This window comes from Salvelinus sp. IW2-2015, linkage group LG18 (genome assembly GCF_002910315.2).
Source record: "Salvelinus sp. IW2-2015 linkage group LG18, ASM291031v2, whole genome shotgun sequence".
In the NCBI taxonomy this organism is placed as follows: domain Eukaryota; kingdom Metazoa; phylum Chordata; class Actinopteri; order Salmoniformes; family Salmonidae; genus Salvelinus; species Salvelinus sp. IW2-2015.
In genome coordinates, this window is record NC_036858.1 from 39,586,656 (window position 1) to 39,614,241 (window position 27,586).

At 43.0% G+C, this 27,586-nt stretch overlaps 1 protein-coding gene across 1 annotated transcript in view; it reads left to right on the forward strand.

Moving 5' to 3' along the window:
* The window catches only part of LOC111978430 (transcription factor COE3-like), a 71,678-nt gene that overhangs the window by 1,674 nt on the left and 42,418 nt on the right, over window positions 1-27,586 (forward strand). Inside the window, 3 exon segments of the mRNA XM_024008496.3 lie at window positions 167-222; window positions 1,999-2,072; window positions 3,831-3,899. Of these exon segments, the coding sequence (XP_023864264.1) occupies window positions 167-222; window positions 1,999-2,072; window positions 3,831-3,899 (199 nt within the window).

The following is a 27,586-nucleotide window of genomic DNA, read 5'->3' on the forward strand; positions in this document are numbered from 1 at the left end:
TGATGCAGATTATAGATGTATAAATGTTCTGAGTAAAAAAACAACAACATCTATATATATATATATATATACTTTATATTAATGATTTTTTATTTTATCATCAGCATTCATGTACATCTCACACAGCCCTACATCTTTTCCTAAGCTTGTCATATTTCTTCCCCAGGCGTCAGAACAGAACAGGATCTTTTCATACGGTTAATCGATTCCATGACGAAGCAGGTAAACTACCTTTACTCTTATATTCATACAGCTTGCTTACACTAGATACATTGCTTCTATACATCACCTGCACGGTGCAAATCTCCACAACCTGTGCAATTCATCACACATGCATAATATAACTTATGAGATGGGTTTTCTTTATGCAATCATGCATTGACTGAAATGGCTTTATATATAGATTGCGTGTTGGCCTATATCCTGTTTTTGCGCGACTCATAAGTAAAATTAATCSAGCACTAAATTACCATTAATTTAGTTTACAATTGTGTACCTATACAATATAAATMATGATTGTTGGTTTGTGATGTCGTTACTTTCTGCCGATAATGATATAATGCATTTTTTTGCCTATTTATTTTTACATATAAGATATGATAGGCTATTGTAAAATAAAGTGGGCCRGGGCTATTTTATTGATATGGAGTTACAAGTAGTCGTGTTGTCTTGTTGAGTCCCTTATTCTAATCTGTCATTTTTAGGRATGTTGCTAAACTTGACCCATGACCCATATTAAACATATCTAATGTTTGGGAAGAGTTTTTGAAAAAGCTCACGTAGCTGAAACACTTTCACTCGTAGAACAATTCACGAAATTCAACCCAAAATCTCATCATATGATGTTAACTAGGGAAAAAATAAAAAGTTATTGTTTTAGACTTTTCCACCATGGTGGTTGTTATTACTACTAATTTACCGAGGGTTACAGCAGATCCATTTAAATAGAGCCGTTAAAGCTTCCACCACTCCGAGGGAAAATTCCTCTGCGAATGATCCGAGTCAATGACGCAGAACAAGCAGTTTATGGATTTCTCTGTTTCTGCAGCTGCAAATATCGACATAAATCAAACCAGTATATATAATCGCCCGGTGCTCATCAAACAAAAACAAAGCCGTCAAAAAGTCAAGTGGCGTTCCATCCCAGAAAGAATAGGACGTCAACATTTCGGAGTGTAATTGTGTATTTTTTTTACTCCTTATCATAGGCCACACATTCAAACTGTCTTCAATTGAATATAGAAGTGCTATAGGCCTACTGAAAACAAGGCAAGTTACAGTGCCGTATAACATGCGTCTTTGCGCTAGGTAGGCTAGTTCAATAAAGGGAAGCAAAGCGACTCGTCAGAATAGAGGGAGGGAGGAACCGAGGGAGGGAGAGCGGCACCACTGATAGCTGCACACCATCTGTTTCAGCCAATGCTCAAAAATTACTCAACCGCACCGCCAGACACCGCTTTTTATCCACAGAAAGATCATTGTTAGCAGCTCAAAAATAAACAACAGATTGCCCATTAACACTTTCCCCCAAATATCTGCAGATTATAACCATATTGATGACACGTCATTGGATCGTCCCTTATGAAAAACTCCCTCTAAAAAGTATTCTTAATATAATGTTATAACAAAAAAAGATATACGTTGTTACATATTATACTTATACTTATTATTATTATCATCATCATCATTATCACCATCATCATCATCTGTTATTATCATTGGACCAACATTGTTACATGTTATTAATTTCGTAGGCTTAGGCCTACATCATGACACTTATTGAAAATGTATCACAGTGTTAGTTTTGCAGCAGTGACGACAATATTGATTTTTCACCAATAACAACAGTAGTTTAGCTGTTTTTTGGAGGCACTTGTTTTGGACTATTCGGTTTTAAATGCCGTTTATATTTAGGCTACTGTAAAGATGATTATATACAGTTGCTCATTATATGTATTTAATGTAGCCTACATATTTGTGTCTTTATTTTTTCCAAAGGCGATTATATATGAGGGTCAAGACAAAAACCCTGAAATGTGCAGAGTTCTTCTTACGCACGAAATTATGTGCAGGTAAGTTTATTTTCTCTCCACAAACTCATCGTTGTTAAAGAAGTATACAGTACATTTCTATATTTTCTCCCCACACTTGTTTATCATATTGGCATACACGGAGAAGGCCTACAAGTAGTGGAATACAAACAGACTGGTACCCAGGATAGTTGTAGCCTACAGGGTCTCTTGTTGAATATATTAATATTAGTCTGATGCCAGTGAGTCTGCGCCTCAAAACATGGAGTCAGGCCTTGGTTGATCCCACCTGTCATTGGTGATCAGCGAACTTTTTAGCGTCATTTAACGAGGTAAATCTCAAGCTCTCGTGTTCTGCTGCTATTCAGTGGTGTCGTTGATACTAAAAGAAACAACGTTTTATGTTGTTTATTGTTGCGCTCATTGTGAGAATTGAATTCGGATACTGTCGGTTAACCTTTCTTTTGTTGTACTGTCGCATTGTTCAAGTTGTTTGAGAGCAAGTGCATTAACCTAGAACTGAGCATGATTTGCCTTTTTAATAAGTCTACATYAACTCATCACTCATACAAAATTGTTTACATGCATCCATCACTTATTTGTGACACGTGGAATAGGGTTTGTCCATATATCATTAAATCGAATATGGTGATATTTGACATTGATTATATATCATGAAGAGAATGATGTGCAAGACTAGCCTATACTCTATTTGAGTATAAACTGTGCAGTTTTATTAGTTAGGCCGTATCAATATGTTGAAAATTAAGTGTAAATGAATAAACAAAGCCTTATTTTTTGCCATACTACGATTATTTATTGACATATAATAAATAAGCACCAAAATTGCACAGTCTTGAATGATCTAGTCATTAAAGGCACAACATGTAGAAGAGGTCTCCCTAAATATTGTCCAAATCTAACATGGAATATGGTGCTTTCTAGAGGTCATTTTTACTGTCAATGTCAAAGAGAAATTGCATTCTGTAGAGGCATAAGAAGACTAACCTACTCACTGAGTGAAAGCTATAATCATTCAAGAAGGCATGAGGTAATGAGTATCCTAAGCCTACTCCATGAGAGTATTCTTCTGTTCTCTTTTGCTCTGGTAAAGCATTAAGTATATTTTTGCACTTTTACGCAGTATTATTGTAAAATCCACTCAAACTATCTCTTGTCTGCATGTTGTGAAAAATGCTTTGTCTTTCTTTCCTTGCCATATGGCATCAAATATCATTTAGACCTGCAGCCATTATACAAATATACATTTTCATTTCAAATGGGAAGCAGCAGTATAGTTGTGTTTAATTTCAGTTTGAATTAAAGCTCCAATCAAAGAACTGGAGGTTTAGTGTAGGTTTAGAGAAAAGATGGTGGAAACGTGATGAAGGATAGATTAGTGCTTTTGAGGCCGTAATTGATAAATGCCCCGCAGAAATATTGGTTTGAGGGTGGCCTCTTGCATCTCCCCCAGAAATAGCAGCCTGGCAATTAGAGGTAAACAAAAGCTGAAGCTGTGAAAAGTGACTCCCCTGCCTCCTGGCCCAATCCCCCCTCCCCTCCCTTCTACTTCCCTCCTCTCAAGCACTAAGGCAAACACTTCACCACAACATGTTGTTATTCTATCAGCATCCATGAAAGGATAGATTTAGTGTATGTTATTTCTCTATTCATTTTTGTTTCCAAATTGAACACAATGACGTTTTGCCTTAGAAAGCAATATGCATTTTTAAGGGTCTAATGTTCACTCTAAACAGTAACAGCCACTGTTGTGATCTCAAACGCTCTTTCTTCCCCTAGCCGGTGTTGTGACAAGAAGAGCTGCGGCAACAGGAACGAGACTCCGTCAGACCCTGTGATCATCGACAGGTAGGCTCTGCTCCATGTCTCCTCCATGCTGCTGTGATTGTGACCTGTGTTAGATTCAGCCTTATGCTCTGTTGGGAGGTGAGTGAGAACTCCGCAGTGTTGGGGTGCCCAGGTGGGTTGACTCCAACCTTCTGGTCCACTCTGTGGGAACTGTGGCTGATTGTTCTGTAAGCAGGTGAGGGGGGGGGGGGGGGGCTTTCCCAGGTACCTGTGCTCAGAGGGGCAGTCACCACCTGGAGATGTTCAATCACAAGTGCATTGGGTGGGGTATTCATCTAATTATCTAAGGGGTTTATCATGATATTTGTCTCTCATTTTCTCTTTGTCTATCGAAGTGGTCGTTATCTAGTTTTTACTATTCTCTAAAGTTCGGCAATGCTAAGCTTGTGTGTAAATGTGGTTAGGGCGAAGGTTGTGATAAGAGTTTGTGCCAGGGATTTTGCTTTGAACCTTTAGGTTACGGTATGTCACATAGATTACAGGATTTGGATATTCAGAGAACATAAACTGCATATTGGCTATTACATTCCTTCCACACAGTATAACTGTTATTCAGACTCCTCTATCTCACGGCTGAAAAATGAATGTGGGTGCGTTTGTGCGTGCCCACGAGTGTGTAGGAGGGAATATCTTCACCATAGAGCCTAACTAACTCTCACCATGGCGTGGGGAGAGACAGCAATGCTAATGTTTGACTAGCCGGAATCACTGTTTACTTAGTGGAGAATGCCTGGTATCTGACAGAGGGGACAACTCTCTTATTAGTAATCAAATAGGGCTGAACAGTTGTTGCCGCCACTCCAGCAGCTTCTCATGCATCAGGAAGTAGGGGCTGCCATGGATGCCTGCCTGGCTGGATTACCACAGCTACTGCTTCTCTAGATGCCTCTCTCTCTCTCTCTCTACTAGGAGAGCTGGTGTTCCTCTATTATGTAGGACTGGATGTAACATTATGTTATGGGTATTATGTATGTGATTTAAATTGAGCAGCCCAAGGAAACACTTTATAATTCAAATGTATATATAAAGGGCTCTCATCATGCCTTTCATGAAGTTGATTATCTCATTTATTAGACTAGTGTAGTTTTTGGATACAGTGTTCACACAGAAACAAAGTATGAGAGATAAACATCTCACTGATTTCTGCTGCTTTTAAGTTTGATTTGTATTGCCTCACCGCCTTCATTGAGTTAAGTTTCACACTCTATTGTTCCTCAATCTGTGGGACAAAACTGGGAACATAAGTACAATAGCCAAAATGAATGCAAGCAGAAAAAAAGAGAAGCGGATGGATATTGTAAGCTCAACCAGCTCTGAAAAAAGGCTCCGATTTTTATTGTGACGGGAGTGAATGGGAGTAGAGTATCGTTTTCCTCGCACAATGAGCAGGTCTGTTGAATCACAAAAGCATATGTTCCTCATTAGGCCCTCCCATTGTCTCCATGTCGTAACTATGAGCAGATCAGTTCKCCCTCCCAGTCCCACACTACTTCCCATTGACTTCCCACTGACTAGAGGGGGTTGCAGCAAGGCTAGTTGTGGAGTTTCGGGGTTAACACAAAATCACTGACGTTTACTGTACTGCATACACATGTCACCTAGTTTACCATCCTGATACAGTAATTTTCAGTGAACATATGGTTGAGATTTTGTGAAGCCTCAATATGTTACATACTKTTTTGTTACTTCTGTCTGTTTCTCATGCAAATTGTGAGTGGCACCTGTGCTGCGGTTGCTTCTGGCTAAAAGTGATTATTTTAAATTGAAGAGAGCTGAGAGTTGACTGTGTGAAAAAAAGACTGATTGTTGAATCAGTCATGTCTTAGATAGCTGCCTACATTACAGTATAAAACATCTTCAGCTCTGCCACATTTCCTAGAGAAAGAGTAGCATAGCCCAACCTTTAAGAAACAGATTTGGAGTGAATCATTGATGGCATTTCCTCGCTGTAACATTTTCCCAGATGGTACAAGAGGAAAGCATACACAGCTAGCTGGCATCTATCAAGACATTAACTGGCGTTCCCATGGATCTGGCATATCCGACTGAGTTTGGGAAACCTATCATTCCAAATGTGTCCAATTTTCCTGTAGTCAAGCCAGACATCTGTTTACCCTATTTTCTCTCTGAGTTTGATGCAGATTTTCAGGAATTTTTTTAAGGGAAAGAATTCTTTAAAAAAAAGTTTGTTAGATACAGTATAAGCCTAACAGCTGTCACAGAGTTTCAGGGCTGGAGGAGCTTTAAATATTTCACAAGTGACTTTTGATGTCATTACATTATCATATTGTTTTCTGGTGATAGAAAGGGACTATTTTATGTGTGTTTGTTGTGTGTTTGTTGTGTGTGGTCTGTCTGTCTGTTGTGTGTGTGTGTGTGTGTGTGTGTGTGTGTGTGTGTGTGTGTGTGTGTGTGTGTGTGTGTGTGTGTGTGTGTGTGTGTGTGTGTGTGTGTGTGTGTGTGTGTGTGTGTGTGTGTGTGTGTGTGTGTGTGTGTGTGTCTGCATGTGTGTGTCTGCATGTGTGCGTGAGCTTGTGTGTGTGAAGGGACATTCTGTACTGCTGGGGAAAGGCTGACCCTATCTTCTGTGGTGATTGTAAAATTAAAGTCTATTACAGATGTAGGATATTCATTTGAGAAAGTTTGCTACAGCAGGAAAATATTCATGCAGCAACAGGAAATTTGAATTATTATGTGGATTATAATTKATTTACATTTTTGTATAGATTGTCAATTTTTTTTTAAGGGAAATCAAGTCTGAAACATCAGAAGCCTTTTTAAACCTAAAATACACTAAACCTTTTACATTTCCTGCATTGCAGGAAAGTTCTCCTGCATCAGGGTGATCAAGTTAAGATCCTACATCTGTATGTTCTGTCAGTCTTTGCATACATACACACATAACAATGAGMGTTCCTCAAGGATTTTTTGGGGAAGGTGAGGGTTCAACCATACTGACCCAAAGAACCCATTGAGCCCTTCAATTGTTCTTTGCCGTTCAAACAATTGTTATTTCTTCTTAAATGGTTCTTTCCTCTTGATAATTAAAATGTAGGGTTGGTGGCTCATTCAAATATTTTGGGGTGTGGTTTGTGCACAACTCTTTTTGTGTTGACTAAGTGGTTGACTAAGTCAGTAGTTCTCAGTTCTCACCCCCAGCCATTCCAGAGCTAGCACACCTGATTCAACTTGTTGAATGAACCAGAATAAAAAACCCTGTATGGATCTACAAAGAACCTTTGAGATTGAGAAAGGTTCTTTATAGAACATATAAAGCTTCTTTATAGAACCATCCATAATGGTTCTATAAAGAATCATAAAAATAGATCTGTATAGACCCCAAAAGGGTTGCAACAATAACCAGAAACGTTTTGTTAATGGTTCTTTATAGAACCTTAGGAAAATGTTCCATATAGCACCAAAAAGGGTTCTGCTTTGGTTATAAGCCAAATAACCCTTATTTGGCAGTATATAGATCTATTTGTTTTTAGTGTGTATTTTTTGCTCTTCTAATCAGGAATGTTGGAAACTATGTTGGCTCTTGCAGAAACAAAAAGACTGATTGAATTTGGTCGGTAATTGTATCACTATTGCTATGACTACAGTACTTCACAGTTGGTTTTAATCATATCTTCCCATTATGAAGTCATTGTTGAAAGGGATGTCACATCTTTAAGCTAGTGGCGCCTTAAAGTTAGTGGGGGCATGGGTATATACAGGCAGTAATTTGAGTCTCTAGAGTTATAGTGATGAGGTGCCCAATATCTGATTAGGTGGTTTCCCCATTTACAGTATGTGTAGGGCAGTGTACGCCAAACATAATTCAATTTGTGATGACTCTTCCGCCCTGGTATCTATCTTCACTCTCCTGAATATTGATTTTTGTCTTCTCCTGTGTGAAAGATTAGATACATGGTCCAGGCTTACACATTCATTTTGTAATACAAAATAAGAACATCCTGTTGGAAAAAAAGAAAGAAAGCGACTCATTCTGGCTGCCAAAGTAAAAAGGTTGCTTGTATCACAGAGGAGATGCAGCAGATTAGGTGAGGATAGCACAGGAGGGAATGTGTTTTCAGAGCTCACGCTGCCCATACATGCATTTTGAATCTAATGTATGTTCACATGGCTTAACATCCATGTCAATGTACACTCCCATTCAGAAAGGAGGACCGTGGACCAGACCAAAAGATGTCAGCTCCGCTTATTCCAGCTTTAACCYCGTTCCCTTTCACTTCCTGTCACAAAGGTCAAAGAGCTTTGACCTCTGGAGGCTGCCCAGCTACTGAATAATTCATAACATTGACTTGTTTTTTCCTTTAGATTTTTTTTTTTCAGTCATCAGCACACATGGCTGTGCTGTGGGAGGGTTTTTATTAATTTAGCTCATTTATAAAGGCCTCTCCGCACCTGTTCATGTGTTAATGCAATTCAGTTTTTGGCCTAATGCAAATTTTGCTTAGCTTTTCGTTATGTTGCTCATTAGTGTGCCGTATTTTCTAAATGACTGTGCGTTATCGTTCATTTGCGGAACATCTACTAGGTCATATCCCAGAGTGCACTGGCTTGTTGTCTGAGATGTTTGTCAGCAACAAAATAACTTTGCGTTGGACCACATATGGTTTCTCTTCCCTCTARGCAACAAATACATTGGTGTGGTGGTGTGTTCCCATCTGGATGTTGAAAAAGTGTGATTAACTCCCAAGCTGAACAAATGCCAGTATTTATAAGGTCAGCTTTTTGCGTTGGAAATGCTATGTAAATGAGAATCAGCGAAAAGGGGACATTAAGCAACATTTAATTCATTGTCTCCTTTAATGTCATTTAAAGCCCTGGACTGTCAAAAAGGATTTCAGAGACCATTTTAATTACACACAGAAAAAATACGTGTGTTTTCATAGGCAGTGTTTTGATAACCTGTGAAGAGAGTTCTGGTTTATTAACTACCTACTGTAAATGACATGTTTTCACAAAGGTAATAAAATGGCACTGTATATGTTGTGTAATTCACCATCCACCCACACGTGAGAATGAAGCAATGCAGAGGTCAGAGCACTGCACAGGTTGTGCTGTTTTTATTTTTATTTTATCCTTTARTTAWCTAGGCAAATCAGTGAAGAACAAATTCTTATTTACAATGACGGCCTACCCGGCCAAACCCGGACGACGCTGGGACAATTGTGCGCGGCCCTATGAGACTCCCAATCATGGCCGGATGTGATACAGCCTCGATTCAAACCAGGGACTGTAGTGCCGCCTCTGGCACTAAGATGCAGTGCCWTAGACCACTGCACCACTCGGGAGCTCTAATCCTGGAGGTGTAGCTCATGGATTCTTGCATCATACAGTACAGAAATTGTATTTGGCTCATGGATGGTGAGCATACAGTTTTGAAGTACTATAGTGCAGTCGATTAAAGTTGCTGCCTTTAGGGAAAAACATGCACATACACGCACAAACGCACACACGCACGCACGCACGCACAAACGCACACACGCACACATGCATGAACGCATGCAACCACACATACATATACATATACACACACACACACATCCACATCCACAAACACTTTAACTTTTCATGTTCATGCCTCAATAATATTATTTCCTTCTTCGCGTTTTATTTACGGCTCTTTTCAATGTAATTCKTATGACAGATGTGAGTTTTTGACACCCTGTGAGAAAGGAGAGAAGAAACTGGCCACCCCTGACTGGACTAGAGTGATGTTTGAGTGAAACCTGTCTCCTTTTGAGCCAGAGTAGGAAGAGCAGGAAGTGTTGAGAGCGAAAGCTGTACTTGGCAGCTCTCTGTTGGCTTGCACTTGGTGAAAAATGAAACCCAGACCCTCTCTGCAGCCTTGGAGCCAGAAACTCCTTCCCACTGTTCCAACATCCAGGATTGGGTAATACTGTTCACTAAGCAAAACATTACCTCAAATTATTCTGCTCTGTTTCTTATTCCCTCCTCCCTCATGTTGGTTTTATCGCAGTTTGTAAATGTCAAGACACTTACAAAGACGCACAGTATAAATTATATTTTCCAAATTATGCTCTCATGTTTGGGTTCACATGAGTGGCGTCTGAAGGTAACGTGGTGCCTGGTGTTCCCGCGGGAGACCCACCTCACTGGGATAGGATTCCCCAGGGGCATCAGCTAATGGCAAGACTTGACAACAGCACAGAAGACGGGGGTGTTGTGTTTTACTAGTGCTGAGCAGGGGTGATGACTTTAACATGTGTGCAGAGAGAGAAGGATGTGTGTATGTGTGTGTGTGTTAGAGAGAGAGAGAGAGAGAGAGAGAGAGAGAGAGAGAGAGAGAGAGAGAGAGAGAGAGAGAGAGAGAGAGAGGTGTGCTGTACAAGAAACTAGTCTGGACCAACAGAGCGACGGATTCGGCTCCAGCTTGACGGCAGTGAAAGACGAAACATGGTTCCACATGTGTTGAGAAAGACCAGTCCATCTGTCCGCAGAGACAACCTCTCCCCCCTTTCCACCCCTACGTCTCTCTCCCTCTCCTCTCCCTTTCTCTTCCCTCATTCTACTCCCCTGGTTCGCTGTGCTGACAGAAACAAGGCCAGAGCTGGTGTGATGGAATGAAGGCTGGACAAAGCGCAACACTGGCCCTCATACACACACACGCACGCACGCACACACACACACACACACACACACACACACACACGCGCGCGCACACACTCTCACACGCGCGCGCACACACTCACACACACATTTTATTTGTAAAATTAGTGATCTTTTTAAATAACAATTTTGATTGTTTGTGTTTCTCTGCTTCGATGAAGTTCCATTGTCTCCTATTACACCCAATAACTCTGTGGAATATCATGGTAACGCTCTACATTAAGCTGCCCTAAAATACCATTACAATCAAACATAATACCTGAAAAGTAATTATAGCGATGAATTCATTTGAAATGAATTTCCARGAAGCACAAGTGTAACACAGTACACAATGAAAATAGTACATTATTGAAAACTAAATCTAACCTAAATAAAACATGTCGCTCTATCTCAAATATTTAACAGCTCTCCTTTATAATTAAATTCGGTAGCTGTTTAGAAGTCTTTGTTTGGTTTCTTAAAGATTTAATGTTGAAAAAGTTTTTTCAAACATCCTCGCATCCTATGAATCGCATTTAGATCGGCCAGCGCACTGTTTTTACGTGCTTTTCTTCCTTTTGGAAAAGGTCTCCTTTCTTTCTTTCTTTCTTTCTTTTGGCATGTTCTCACTCCCATTCAATCCTTATTGGGTTCCCCCTAATTGTCAAACAAACTGTTGGGTCAACCTCAGTCGTATCTGGCCCTAAAACAGCACATTAGGCCCTGGTGAGGGATATACTTTATGTGGTATTTCATCGGAGACGGAGTAATGCTGGGGTTTTATGGTTAAGTACCAGTTCACGCCCATGCCATTTGTTCCGCATTAGGCTGGAGGTTTTGTAAATCCGATCAATATGTTCACCGTGATGTGATTCCTTGCCAGGATCTCCCGAGTCGTTCTTTCCTCCAGTACTTTTGTTATGGGATCGGTTGTCGATGCACACTCACYCCACTACCCGCCTCCCTTTCCTCCATCCATCCCTCCATCCCTCCCTCCATCTCCACCTCAATCTATTTTCATTTTCTGAATGTAGCAATTTGTAGTGTGACATGGCTGAGATTAAGATGGGAAGCAGTCGGAGGAGGATTGCATCGGACATGGTCCTGCTCCCATGGCGTGGGGTCACAGGACAAAGATGGGGAATTGTGGGATGGGGTCATCAGTTACCTCAAGGAAACGAGCAGGTCTTCTGGCCGCTCCGATGGCCCCAAGGGTTGCCTGGGATGGATCTGAGGGAAAAGCCCCAGAGAAAGAGTCCTGAACCAGTGTCATTTATTAAAAGTGACAAGTTATTTCTAAGTATAGCTCCGTTTTTTGTTTCTTTAAGATGCTGTCATTTGGAACAGTGCCCCGCTGTCCACGAATCACATAGATATGATACATGTAGGGATGACCCCCTCTTTTTACATATCTTCGATTCAGTCTGGGAACATTTGTATTCTGTTTTATGGAGCTATTTTATATTGTTTGAAATAAAACAATACAGGAATTATTTGACCATAACTATGAAAATATTTCAATATGCYTTCAACAGTTTGCTATAAAATATTTATATTTTAAAATGAAAACCACCTTATTGTATGTATCTGATGTTGTTCTCATCATATAATCGCTCCCAGAAGTCTTAGCAAACAGAACCATGTTGCATTTAAAACAAACGCCTCAACATCTATTTTGGTGGCATAGTCAGATTCTCATTATTTTAATATTTATGTAAACCGTAACATTAGATTGTTCTAACCAATACTATTGTATTCTAATATGAGCCCCCTTTCCWTTGTGGATTGGTGGGGTCTTCTTGACCCCTCCCCCTTTATAACCTGCCCCAACTGTGTTAATGATATATGACAGAAATGTCCTTGTYCTGATTCAGTGGCAAGAAAGGTCCTGGCTAGTCTATATCAATTCATCTGACTTATGTTCCTATGTCTTAAATTACCACTTTATGGAAACCTGTTGCTCGCTCCTCTTGCCAAATGAAATCAGATCTCCTCTACGGCCCGGTGTGATATTGATCCATATTCAACACCCAGGCTGCCGATTGATCGCTATTGATTTACAATAAAAACACTCCTCTGCTTGTTCAGCACCACGTTCAATACGGTTGAAGAAAAAACWGATTTTGTCTTTACCATGCAGGGACCAGAGCCATATCTACATGTGAGGAGCTTTTTCGTTCCAAGAAAGGAAAAATTGTTCTTGGTCTGAAACCACGACAAAATGGTTAGTGTACACCATTGTGCTGCAATAGATTAATGATCTACTCAAGTCATGTGAAACAAYCTAATAGAAATGGTTAAATGGGATGCCACTTCTATTAGGAGTCATTTATTGAGGAATGCCTGCCCTGTTTCTGAATTTCTACATTGCAGTGGGGAGGTATAACTGCCATGTACAGCTTGATTTCTGCACGTTAACGCAATAAGACTTCCTGTGGCTTGATATGAATAGGCCTCTCTCTCGTTATCCCACCCTCACACACAGACATGCTCTCTCCCTCCCACACCCTCACTATTAGAGCCCAGAGTATAGAGCAGCCCTAGCAGCGCCAGATCCTGGTATTACCGCGTCATGTCTTAGTCCTAATCTTTCTGACTTCCTCTCCCCAGACCCTCTGTAAAATAACTGTTCCCATCCAGCTATTTCGAGTCCTGTTGCCGGCCTACGGACATCTGAAAGAAATGATCCCCAATCTCGGACATCCAGGAGTTTACAGTTATATAATGATAGTGAAAACCACATGAGGGAGCGCACATTTTTGGGATGCCTCCCCATCTGTTCGGAGCTATACTGAGGCCAGACCAACAAGACAGCACGGCACCTTTTACCAGCCCTGGTCCAGCCAGTCTGGAACTCATTACATTGTGTTATAAAGCAAATCCAATAGATCTCCGTCCTCGGTGATTGTGGCACCATCTCTACCCTGGTTGTCCCTGTGTAAGTGCTGGTTGTTTGTTTGTCCTGGAGAGGCTGACGTAGGGCTATGCAGGGACCGGGCCAGCCAGGTCGGAGGCGACGCTAAACCTGAGCTGCCTGGCATTGCTCTGCTCCTTCACCGCTGGCCTTGTTTGGACTGCAGCTCCAGTTTGCTTTCTTAGAGGGAAGCTGAGCCCTCATAATAACGGGCCCTTCCCTCGGGTGGGAAGCTTTGCATAGACAAGGGAGTGATGACATAGCCCGAGAGGCCTTGCCAGTACACCCTTGTGCTCTTAGCATATTTATTTTCTCTGCTCATTGTATGGTTTAAATCACACCGTATTATGTTCGGCCCCTATGCACGTGCCGATCACGCTGATGTGCTGAGGTTTATGCTATAGACCTGTGGGCTTTGTTTTCACAAATTATTCTGGGGATTACTGACTGGCTGACCCGATTGTAATCTTTATTAGTCTGTTAACCGTATCCTCTGCTTTTGGGGCCTTCATAACTGACCTGATAAACCTTGACCATTTTCAGAGGATCCTTMCAAGATCTAAACCTATTCAATATAAGAACAAGTGTTAATTTGTATACATTCAGTGCTTCTAAAATCACTCCCACTCTCAAGAAAATATTTGGACAGTTTGAGACCTCCCTATTGTTTTCCCTATATGGTTTCAGACTAACGAGAATGTTTTATTCAATGCCACTGTTGTGTTTTGTTATTGAAATGGCTTGTCGATTCGAATAGAGTCAACCTGGTCTGACAATACAATCTCATTGTATCCAGTGGAGAGTGAAAGCCATCTCAGCAGCGTAGCTTCACCAGAACACAGTGAGATTGGAGGAGGGGGGCAGAGTGAGTGGCTCCTCCAGATGGAGATCCAGGATAACAGAGAATGTCCGGGCCCTTTTCCAGAGATTCCATAATAGGAATCTACCATGGCTCATCTATTAAGTTGTGCACACCACGAGGAATGAGGAGAGAGAGAGAGAGAGAGAGATGGGGAAGAGGAGATTGTTTAGACTGAGATGGACAACACACATGGCTTCACCTTTCTTGTGCAACTGTCAAATCGAGACTATCCAGAAGTCTCAGGTCATGTGGTCTACGACAGTCAAAGAACCGCCTCGCTAGTGGGGAACTTTTATTCAGTCACAGAGGCGCATGACAAGATTTGTTTTTGTTTTCTGTTGGGAATGGGAAAGTACGACATGCAGGTCAGGAAGGTCAGCGTTGCGGTTAAGAGGTCGCAACCTTTTTGGTACCTGAGCAACCTCAAATGGCTAAGCCATTTCTCAGACTCCTCAAAAACGGGGTTGAAAGCAGTGTGTGTGTGTGTGTGTGTGTGTGTGTGTTGTGTGTGTGTTGTGTGTGTGTGTGTGTGTGTGTGTGTGTGTGTGTGTGTGTGTGTGTGTGTGTGTGTGTGTGTGTGTGTGTGTGTGTGTGTGTGTGTGTGTGTGTGTGTGTTGTTGTGTTGCTGTGTGTGTGTGTGTGTGTGTGTGTGTGTGTGTTTGAGGAGGTTGAAGGGTAGGTTCTCCAGTGATCTATCAGCAACAGAAGCACATAGGATGGAAGCTACTGCAACTTCACAGCGTAAGACAGATTGGCAGGACTTTCTCAGTTAAGACACATAACGCTGGAGAAGGAGTCAGAAAGACTGAGTACAGAGGATGTTGAACTTTGACCTCTCATTCAAATTAAGAGTATGTAGAACAACTGTATACTCTACCAATTAAAGTGATTTTTTATAACCAAAGTGTTCCTTCTTCTCATACTTAAAAATTGGCAATCATTTTCTACGTTGTCAGTTCTAACCAAGCACCACGTAGTCCCCTAATATCTCTGAAGCTGCATTTTTCTCGAAGATAGTCTATTTGTGTACAGATTGGCCTGTCACTTTGTAAAATAACATTCATGATTTTTTATTGTTGCTCTGCCATCACCCTTTCCTCCTCTCTACAAAGTGGCTTTTGTCGTTTGAGGGAAGTAAACTTCATCAGGTCGACACCGAGGTGTGCTTCACATGTCACTCAGTGGAGCTCTCCCCTAATGAAATGCTGCATACAGATTTTTGCCTGCGGGCTCAAGGGGATAAGACTGTGGAAACAGAATGAAAAGAGCTCCTTTCTGCACACACATGCGCGCACGCACACACACACACTTGCTCGAGTGCATCCATGTGAAGAGATCCAAATCTGCAATTTATTCAAATATTGATATTTCTACTTGTCAGGAGAAAGGTGCCTTGAAATTTCCTCTGAGTACTCCTGTCAGAAAAATAGCGAGAAATATGTCAGATCATTCATAAATAGAGTTCAGCCCTGTGAAGTCAGTAGGGAACAGCAAAAATATATATGATTGTCAATGAAGAATAGAAGCAATATTACAGAGACTAGCGCTTAGTCTTCCATCATGTCAAGCAAGCAGCCCTTGCTGGCCCGTAGTGTAAACTTGTATATCAGTGTGTGTTTGTGTGTGTATGTGTATAATGTCTTTGTATGTGTACTTGTGTATGTATATTTATCGAAATGTGAATGAGTGTGCAGGCCATGTTGTGACTCCTGCTTCTATCGGTTTGTTGACTTTTTCCACCGAGACGCACCATTTCCCATCCTACAGCAGCCAATGAGAGCGTGGCCCTTCTGGAGAGGTCCGTAACCGGACACTGCCCTCCATGTGGTTTGAATTAGGGCCCCTGAAGCTGTGAAGGACACCTCAAATGATGTGAGGCACTCACACACAAATTCCAATCTGCTGAACGGTGGAAGAAAAGTGCTCTCCGGGAATCCTCCGAGATATTTTGGCTCAGGCCGGAGCGATTAAAACAGGGCGGAAACCAATAACTCAAGGAATCATGACTAAATATCCCATGAAATCTGCCTCGCTCAGTCACACCCACATGCACGTCCAAATCAGCCCTCTCAGAATAGAGCTTTTCAAACTAAACCAGAGAAAAGTCTTGTTCTGTACTACCTTGGCTGAATGGTACTCTCAACACTTGGAGTAGATTAAACAGTCTTGTCTTTCGGCTAGCTACCTCAGACTTGACAGGCATAGGATTCAGATGATGCATAGGGCAGCGAGGCTCTATTGTGCCAAGGCGATACAGAAAAGGACCCAGTATCTCCGGTAGTCATGTGACGCTATAGTTCATAGCAGTTGACGKGGAGCGGTTTGGCACAGCTTGGGACCCATCTGGGTGGTGCAGATACCCATACTGAGGAGCTATTTTACAACTAGYCATCTGTGTGGCTGAAGAGCTATTTAGCATATGCTGCTATATGGAACAATATGCTTCAACATTGCCAGCCGTAGACTAGTGCTCATTTCCTAAAGCTCCATGCAGCATCAGATAGATGCAGTACAATCCAAAGTTTATAATAATGTTGGCATTTCTGTTGCTTAAGTAGAAAACACATCTTACTTTGTAATGACTCCACATAATGGCTGATGTTAAGGCTAGGACCATGGCAGCCAGTTGAGACATTGCCTGTCCATCTACCTGCATACCACATTTCATACAGTGTGTCCATAGTGGGGGCATGCTCAGACGTTTGGTCTGCAACACAGAACAGTGCTCTGCTGACAGGGTGAGGGTTAATGTTGTCACGGCCGTCAAAAGAAGTGGACCAAAGTGCAGCGTGGTGAGCGTACATTTTCCTTTTTATTTGAGTAAATGTCACCAACAAAACAACAAAACAACAAACGAAAAAACAACCGTGAGGCTCACAGGGCTATAGTGCCACAAACAAAGTTAACTACCCACACTGAAAGGAGGGAAAAAGGGCTACCTAAGTATGACTCCCAATCAGAGACAACGATAGACAGCTGTCCCTGATTGAGAACCATACCCGGCCAAAACATAGAAATAAAGAAACATAGAAAACAAAACATAGAATGCCCACCCCAAATCACACCCTGACCAAACCAACTAGAGACATAAAAAGGCTCTCTAAGGTCAGGGCATGACAGTACCCCCCCCCAAAGGTGCGGACTCCGGCCGCAAAACCTGAACCTATAGGGGAGGGTCTGGGTGGGCATCTATCCGCGGTGGCGGCTCAGGTGCGGGACGCAGACCCCGCTCCACCTCTGGCTCACCCCACTTTGGTGGCACCTCTGGTGCGGGGACCCTCGTCGCCGACCCCGGACTGGGCACCCTCGCTGCGGGCCTCGGACTGGGCACCCTCGTTGCGGGCCCCGGACTGGGCACCCTCGCTGCGGGCCCCGGAATGGGCACCCTCGTTGCGGGCCCGGACTGGAACCTTCGCTGCGGGCCCCGGACTGGGCACCCTCGCTGCGGGCCCCGGACTGGGCACCTCGTTGCGGGCTTCATGCCATGACTCCTCACTGGAGGCTTCGTGCCATGGATCATCACTGGAGGCTTTGTGCCATGGATCATCACTGGAGGCTTCTTGCCATGGATCATCACTGGAGGATTTCGTGCGCATGGACTCATCTCACTGGAGGCTTCGTGCCATGGATCATCACTGGAGGCTTCGTGCCATGGATCATCACTGGAGGCTTCTTGCCATGGATCATCACTGGAGTGAGGAGATGTATGGGCAGTCTGGTACGTGGCGCTGCCACAAGGCTCACCAGGCTGGGGAGATATACAGGAGGCCTGGTTCTGGCAGCAGGCACAGGACTTACCAGGCTGGGGAGACATACTGGAGGCTTGGTTCTTGGCGGAGGCACCGGATACACTGGGTCGTCGAGGCGCACTGGAGGTCTCGAGCGTAGAGCCTGCACAACCCGTCCTGGCTGGATGACAAGCAGAACTTGTGACTTGACTCTCCAGACCGGACACTGGGGTTGTCCATATGTGTATACAGTACAGGATATTTGTGTGTTTCATAAGATTAAACTCCTCTTCCCATTATCAAACAGCGACATTTCCCTCAAACTATTTAAATGACGATATACAAAACTGGTGGTAACAACACTGTCTGATAACAACCTTATATACCCTTTTGGCTTCCATATATCTTTCTCTTWCTTTCCTCTCTCCGCAAGGCTGTCACATATTCACCCCCCACATAGCGCTCTTCCACCGAGATCAGGAGTTCTTTCCCTATCCGTTGCGCTTTGCACGTAGCAGAGTAGCGTGGAGCTCACCCAGAGCTGTTGAACAAACACGAGACCAGCCTGTCAATAGCACCTCCGCAAAATAATTGCCTGTCAAATGACCCATCCCCAAAGCTGCCCACGTATGCTCTGACTCAAAGTGCACCTTATTAGAAGGCAAGAGATACGAGTGGCACTCTTCTGTTTGACATCTTGTTTTTATTATTACAATTGTTGTAGCTGTGCAAAATGCAGTGACCGTGAGATTGCTTTTTAGTCATTCATAAAGGAAATTAAGTGTACAATTAGGTTGGTGTAATTTTACMACACGGAGCAAAGGTTACGGTATGTACCAATTTATTTGAGTTTTTACACTCATTACATGGTCATAGACAGCACACTTTGCACCAACTGCTATTGTTGTGTTTTTTTCTGTAGTCATTAGACTGTAGTAGTGTAGTAGCCCATTGGCTTGTCTGTTAGCCTGTAGTAACAGTACAGTGAGATTGACACAGCTGGGGAGAGCAGCTTGAGGCTGCACGCTCAGGAATACACAGGGGGTGTTCAAAGCCCCTCTCTGAATCCTGATCAGAGAGCTGCCCCGGCCAACTGATGGCCTATTAAATATACATGGGCAGGGGTCAGATCTGGAGGTCCCCGCTTCCTCCCAGCCATGTGCACTTAAGCGGAAAGGCTGGGCAACAATAAAAACCTCCTCTCGCTCCAGTGAGCTCTCCCCTGACACCTTCACCTCCAGTGTGTACGTCAAGTACAGCGCTCACCTAGCGCTACATTACAACRCTGCCTTTGTGAAAAGGACAAATTATGAATTTTTTACACTGGTAATTATATATTTATATTAAATAACACCCAAGACCTCACTGTCTCTCCTTCCTCTAGACGTGGACAGATAGCCTTAGTTGATACAAAGAGAAAGAGTTTTAACTGTAGTTTTACTGTGGTGTGATGGTTCGACATGTGATTAAGTAGGCTAGGAAGCAGAGACAGAGAGGAATGCTGCAGTGGTCCTTCATGCCCAGGCGTGATTAACATATTCAGAGTGACAGTCACTCTGTGTTTTTCTTTAAGCCTGCTCTGTCGGCCTAATGAAGTCGAACAGCAGTTGATCAATTAACCCAGTGGTGAGCCACTTGTCTCAGGGATAACCCATTTACCAGGTGTCACAGTAATCATGTCGGTGCCCTTTCACCTCTAGCGAGTGTCCAACGAGACAGCGACTGTGACAACGACAGCGGGACACACAAGCTTTCATTGGGCGATCCACTAAACAGGATTGGTGTGTGTTGTTGTAATCCAATGAAAAGGCAGATAGATAGAAGAGAAAGGACGTTGACTAACTTGGAAAGAGGATCACGAAAAGGGTATGGACAAACTGGCTATGTGGTTGTTCAACATCTATAGAGCCAGCACAGTACAGTGTACATCATAACATACAACTTAGTGGCGTCTCCATCAACAATTCCCTCCTGCAACTACGTCCCGTCCTCCCCCACTTCTTCCGTCCTCCATCCCACATTGCTTGCGTTCATTTAGACTGCGGTGACCTGGCTTACACACACATCAGCCCTTTCTCTCATGAGTAACTGCGATGGTCTCCTGGAGGATAATGTGGTTTAAACTCCACATTGCCTGTCTATTAGGAGAGACATGATGGCAACCACAAATAATAAAATACATGTATTCCTCTATATGTGACGCTAACTAGGCAACATATCAAGCGTGTGCTGCTGCTGCTGCTAATGGTCTCTCTGTGTCTGATATGGTACCCTCTATTCCATTCCCCAAGGGCCTCGCCTCCACATATCTTCTGCTTCATTTTCCATGGGAGCCCAGTCAGAAATGCACACACACCTCATATATATTTGATAGTTAATATTTATCCTCGCCAGGGAAGTGCACTTTACATGTGGTAACATACGATTACCTGCGATTCGTATGGCAAAGAAACAAAATCGATATGGATTTATAATTCATGACAGAGGGGCTATCAGTTTTTATGGCTCTCTATCCAGGCTCATTAAAGTTTTATCGTAATTGACTGGAAGTAGGAGTTTTTTAAAGCATGTTTCGTTCCCTCACTTTCTACCTTTAATAATTAAGCCAAGTTTAATTGGCTGTATTTTGAAGCACCTAGATGATAMGACTCCTCAAATTCTGAACCATGAATTATAAACGATGATATGCTATGCATTAGTGTGTCAATTTATTTAGTCAGCAAGGCAGAGAAGGTATGCCATTGCCCATAAATCATAAGCCAAAAATCTATTCTCACCCCCTTAAAACCCCTTTTGGCTGTTTTATGTTATGATATGGCACAGTCACTCAAAACTCCCTCACCAACCATGAACCCTGAATCCACTCCACTGATTGGTGGTCAAGTTGCTCTCTTGACGGCTGATTGACAGAAGGAAAATTGCTCTTTCAAATTTCACCCTTCATTCGCTGCAGTTGTTCTTCCACACATCAACCCTCACCTCCGTGTCTGAGACAGACAGAGGCTTTATCCATTAGGCGGTAGCAGCGCGGACGACTGGACAGATTGAGGCGGGATGGAGGAGGCAGGGCTGGAAGACAATCCTACATTTGAAAATCAATCATGTCATCATAAGTGAGAAGTATGGATGAATTTCATCAGCTGGCTCCTGTCCTGTTCATGCCACTGGCTCCCTGACTGGTTTGTCCTGCTGATTGGCTGCCTCAGTGAACCCTGGATTTGAGAAGGGGAGGATTCTGAGATCTGTTGTAATAAGAGAGATGGGTCGGTAGTCTCAGTGCAGTTCTCTAGTGTGCTCAGTGAAGTACAGCTGGAAAACTCTGGTGGTTTTCCCTGACAACGTGATAATGGCTTAACCATCAGATTTGGAAAAAAACTAAAATTGAATGATTTTGTAAGAGGATGTTTCGCAACAATCTCCAGATATGAGGAAGTGTTTTAAAGGGCACCAGGACTTTGTCTCTTGACATCTTTACCCCATCATTTCACATATGAGCATTAAAAGCACTGTGGGTATAGGGTGTGGAACAATCAAACATTTATGAAAGTGATGACATGGAAAGCAGCGAGGAGAAATCGACAGCTAGTTTACAGCCTTGTTGTTGAATCGAGCGACAGAGAAAGAGAGTGAGAGAGAGAGAAAGCGAGAGAGCGAGAGAGAGAGAGAGAGAAGGAGAGAGAGGGAGAGAGAGTCAGAGAAATTGAGCGAGCGTGAGAGAAGGGGTGGGTTAGAGTGGTGATAAATTTAATGGAAAAATCAAATACAAAACAAATTCATTCCTCTCCACTTGATGCTTGAGTCGTTCCTTTCTTGGCCTGTGCTAAGCCTTTAAAATAAACTGTCACTCCTCATCGATTGCATCTGAATTGTTACCGAGATTTCTGAAAAGTAGTCTTGACACACACCATGCAAATGGTAATCTTGGGAGATGAGAACATGCAGACTGAACAGCAAACACTTCAGACTTCAAATAAAATGGCTTTTCTTCTCACCTTTCAAATATAACTTAATGCACTTTGTAGGATTGCACATTTCATTGATCAATGTGTTGTACATTGGTGTATATCAACGCCATCGCTAATAAGGTGTCACGTTTAACCCTTGCTTGCTATTAGACGGAAGGAAGCCATGCTCTCTGTCATTGGAATTTGTACTCAACAAAAACCATTTAAAAAAGGATGTGCCGTAGTTTGTTTACCATTTGTGCCATATTTGTGATGGAYATGCCATGATGAAATTCAACTAATATGTTGTTTTAAGTGACTAGTTAAATGGACACTGTAAGTGACATATAGTGAAATCACTATGTCTTGGTATGGTTCATTATGTGTACAGTATGGTGTATAAATGATATAGAGAGAGCTCTATATTCAGCCGTGTAGCTGTGTGTCAGTGGGAGCTGGGAGAGAGAGAGAGCTTTGGTTGTTCCCAAGCTGACAGACTTGCAGCAGGAGAAAAGGATTTCTCCGGATTGAGTGCCATTTTCTCTTCTTTAACAAGGAACTTAGTGTGTAAAGGAGATCTATCAGGATAAAGTGCAGCTTGACTGATGCCACCCTCCCTCTCTGTCTCTCTGGCACCCCTCCTCCTCCACTCTCTCACTCACTCTGCTCCCACACCTCTCTCCCCACTTCCCCTTTCCCAAAACTAAAATTTTTTCCCAAAAACTTTCTTCTTTTTTTTTTCCTTTTCTTTCCTTTCTCTCTTTCTCTCTCTCTCTCTCTCTCTCTTTCTCTCTCTCTCTTCTCTCTCTTCTCTCTCTCTCTCTCTCTCTCTTCTCTCTCTCTCCCTCCTCTCTCTCTCTCTCTCTCTCTCTCTCTCTCTCTCTCTCTCTTCTCTCTCTCTCTCCTCTCTTCTCTCTCTCTCTCTCTCTCTCTCTCTCTCTCTCTCTCTCTCTCTCTCTCTCTTCTCTCTCTCTCTCTCTCTCTCTTCTCTATCTCTCTCTCTCTCTCAACTCAATGGCTCCCTCAGGGATCTTTCCTGAGCATTAGCAGAACACATCCAATGTCCCAGCTACCTGATTTTTGATATGATTGAATACGGGAATTTACAATAATCCCCCAAATAAAGTTGAAATGTGAATGACTCTCAGTAAGACAGCACAAGACAAGCAAACCAAACGTTTTTCTTTATCTTCAAGAGGCATGGGAAAATGATTGGCTTTGCGTTAGATTCAAGATTTTAGCAACAGAATCGGGCATGTTGTTTTGGTGTTTATTCTCAATAATTAATTCCTACACAGGAACCTCACTGATATCATAATGCATCACACGCTCATTTAAATGTTCTAGTACTCTGTTTTTGTAGTAGCTTCTCATTACTCTTTACCTCTGTGTGGTTTGGTAGAGTCTGCAAACTCACTTGTAGTCAAAGATATTTCTGCTGGAGTTGCAAGATGTTATAAAATTGACAATGCAATTATAGTTACTTCGCACCCCCCCTCTCCACTTTCACCCTCCTTATGTTAATCCTTTACGCTCAGCATTAGAGAGAGCTTACTTTTTACCTCAAGTGGACAGGGATGGAGATTCATCCGCATGTTTTATCAGTCTTGCCAACTTCAGAGGTATGGGAATAAAGAAGAAAAACAAATCCCAGGCTAATTTGAATGTACTCTGCATCCGTGATTGAAAACAGCTCACAGTAAGAAGAGAGACATTTTTGTGAATTTCCACCAGAGAATGAGCTGTATACTAAAAATCACTTGACACTATTTCACCATCTGGCCCCTAGTGTGCAGGGAGACCAGCTGAGGTCCCGTTTCAGCCGTCAATCACCGCTATCTCACTGTGGGGTATGTATCCCAGTGAAAGGGTCTAGTGCCAGTCATTAGCCAGCCCTGCCGGAACTGTACTGAAGAACTGCCCTGCGCCGCTCTCACGGCAGTTTAAAATATCCCCAGCACTGTGACAGGATCAGTTTAGCGATCTGTTGGATTGATCTCCTCTTTAAAGTTTGGCCTGAGGCGACTCTAATTGGGAACGAGGCTGACTCCCACTTCCCTCTCTCCCTCAACTGTCAGTCAGTGCTTTGTTTACTGAGGACATGCCCAAACCTATTTACTGAATAATGAGGAGACTTGGTGGGGATGCTGCTGATCATCCCATGGCCCACAGCAGGATCTCACCACTTTTTCAGCTACTGACAGTTAGCAGCTACAATAATCATTACACAGAGGAGTAGTTTGTATTTTTCTCCTCTCTTTATCCTGTGCACCCTTCATGGCATGGAGGGCAAACAAGGTGCTTGTATACTTCAGGGGAATTATTCTGACGCCTTCCAACAGTTTGCAACATATGAGAGGATGTTTTTAAGGCAACCTAGAGGAGAAAATGTGTCACTTCCACCATCTTACACACGCTGCTTGTGGAAAATGAAAAACCCATTTGACAATCCTCCTGAGATAACTGGAGATTTCATGATACACAGCAGATTATTGTATTTGTTCAGCTTGCTGTAGTCCAGAAACCCTGAAATATTTAACACCCTAAAACCTTATAACCAAACCAAGTGCAGGTGTCTTGCTTAATGCCCTCCAGTGGACCATTCTGGAGGAGAGTGCTTTTGCCTGATAGCCCACTTCCTAGTCTCTTTGAATGAATGCCTCCTCAGATTAATATTCTCATTTACGAGGTTTTCAGTGGCGGTGAATGACAGAGCCTTTGGTTGGTCTGGAGAGGCAGGTCCATTGATGCCCATAGGGATTTATGAATGATGAAGTGCAGGGCCAGCCACTATCAGAGGTACACAACACTGCTCTTAATAGAAAAGCCTTTAACAGGGAGAGGGGAGGGGGGCCTGTGGGGGGCTTTCTGACACTCTACTGATAAGAGGCAGCTCTTCAGAGGTGATGGCGGTTACAATGAAAGACGCTGATGGGGATACAATGACACACATGTTGCGTCTGACAGCCGGTGATTTAGACGTGGGGGAATAGCTGGACCGGGAAAACCGTTTCTGTGTGAGCCACCATTTAGTTCAATAGCATAGCCARAGTATCACCTAAGCTATATGTAGATTCTACAGATATATTTGGGGGTATTATTCAACTCCGGGCACAAACCAAAATGTGTGTTGTACCTACTGTACATTGTAGCTTAAGCAAGCTGAGGAGGAGAAGAAGAGGGATAGAGAAGAGTGAGAGCAGAGATAGAGAAAAATAGATTTGTCAGTTTAAGGAATGAGCAGGATAAGAGGAAGGGAGCTACTTGGCAGATGGGCAGAAGAAACCATGAGCGTACTTCTTAATTAAACATGTGAACAGCGAATGCAGGCAGAGACAGAGACGAGGACAGTTAAATACACATTACACCACACTGAAATTACGGTACACTCTGAAAATGCCACAATTTTAAACTATATCTCCTCTCTCTATTGGACTTGACCCGATGGCTTGTTTAGTTAACCCTGCCTTAGTTCCCCATCCTTATTTAGAAAGGTAATGAAACAGATTAGAATTGTAATGAATCAGGGCAGAAATAACAGTCTCCTACTGTAACAGACTTCTCCCGATGAAAAACTTCAAATCATGAATGAGAATCTCTGTTGACGTTCTAACATCTTTGTTGTTGTTGTTAGGTCTCTGAAACATTATTGATTCATTATGGACTCTCTTTCTATGGCAGGTTTAATGCACCCAGAGTTGGAGCTCACCAGGTGATTTGAGATGTATTTGTAGGAGAGGGACATTTCATGAACATTCTGTCTGACTGTCCCTTTTTCTTTCTTTCTTTCTTTCTTTCTTTCTTTCTTTCTTTCTTTCTTTCTTTCTTTCTTTCTTTCTTTCTTTCTTTCTTTCTTTCTTTCTTTCTTTCTTTCTTTCTTTCTTTCTTTCTTTCTTTCTTTCTTTCTTTCTTTCTTTCTTTCTTTCTTTCTTTCTTTCTTTCTTTCTTTCTTTCTTTCTTATCTCTCGCTCTACGTTGAGTGCATTTGTGGTAAAATGAGGGTGAATATCCCCACTTTGACATTCAGCACAGATGCTATCGCATAGCCTTAGTATTTAGGAACACAGAGAAGACAGACATCTGTCAGTTGTTGTGTTTGAAGTGAATGTGAGTAGGCAGCTGAAAAACACACTGGACACCAGCCCATTCAGACCACAACGAAAAACACACTGGACACCAGCCCATTCAGACCACAACGTCTCAGGTGTTTACAAACGGAAGAGAGAGTGACAGCAGAAACCAGAGATGAATGGATGACTGGTGTTGATATCCGTCCTCATCCTGTGTGTTAAGTTATTCCTTAGCTGCTCCCCCAGCGGGGTGCAGGGGAACAGGAAGTTCTATCCAGGCAGCAGACAGGCAGGCACAGCCCCTGAAGGACTCCAAATGAACACTACAGTATGCATGGGAAATTTGGGCTTGTCACCCCCTATACATAACTTATGCCTCTCAATAGCAATATGAAGTAATAGGAAGTAAATGGGTGGCAATAATAACAGTAATTGCTAGTAATTGTTTCGCTAGTAATTGTTTTGTAGTATAGTAATGGTAGTAGGAGTGACACAGTAGCTATAAAGTAATGGTGGTTATATAACAGTGTATTTTGATATCATTGTTATAGGAGTGGCCATAGTCATTTATCTTCTGTCAGCTCTCCTCAGACCTGTATCTATTTCAGGTGTCGTGTCAAGTGAGAGCAGCTATATCTGTCTGGCAATTAAACTGGCTCTGCCTCCCCTTGATGCTTGATTAGACCGATTGATGGAGGAGGCCATATGTGGCAGTTTCAAAACTTGGCAGCCATGCTCCATCCTCTCAAATGAGATACTGGCTATAAAGAGGCAGGCTGCCCAGGGATGCTGCACATATGTGGGCCGCGATGTGGACCTCCTCTCTGGGGACTTTCTCTGGGAGTCTAATGGCCCCTGGACTCTCCGGCCAAGTTCCAATAGGGGCGAGAGGTGGCCACTGGCTGGGGGTGTCACTGTCACTGGATGTCGCCTCTGGGTTGCGAGCTGAAGGCTAGAGGGGGGTAGCGGGTTTGGCGGTGGGTGTGTCGGTGGGTGTGTGGAGAGGCGGAGAAAGCCGAAAGCCATGGCCTCCTTCACAGCCTTGCTCGGAGACAACAAAAAGGGAATGGTTGAGAAGGGGGAATCAGCGGGAGAAGAGCACAAAGACAAAGGCGCGGGCAAGGTCAGCCCAGCTAATGGGCCTGAGCTGTAGGCTGCCTGGGGCGAGGCCACTTCTGTTCTCTCTCCCACACCACATCAGGCCTTCAAACACCCCAAGTCTATCCCCTTCCTCTCTCTCCCTCCTCCTCTCCTCTCCTCTCCTTCCTTCCTCTCCTCTCCTCTCCTCTCCTCTCCTCTCTCTCTCCTCTCTCTCTTCTCTCCTCTCTCTCCTCTCCTCTCTCTCTCTCTCTCTCTCTCTCCTTCTGTTCTCTTCTCTTCTCTTCTCTTCTCTCTCTCCTCTCCACATCCTCAGGTGATGCACCCAAAGATCCCATGTTGGTTCCTTGAACACACACCTTTTAAATACACACAAACACCTACATGGTATTTCCACGATGATGTGTGGGGTATTGAAGTTCACTACTCTCCTTCCACAACCCCAAACCC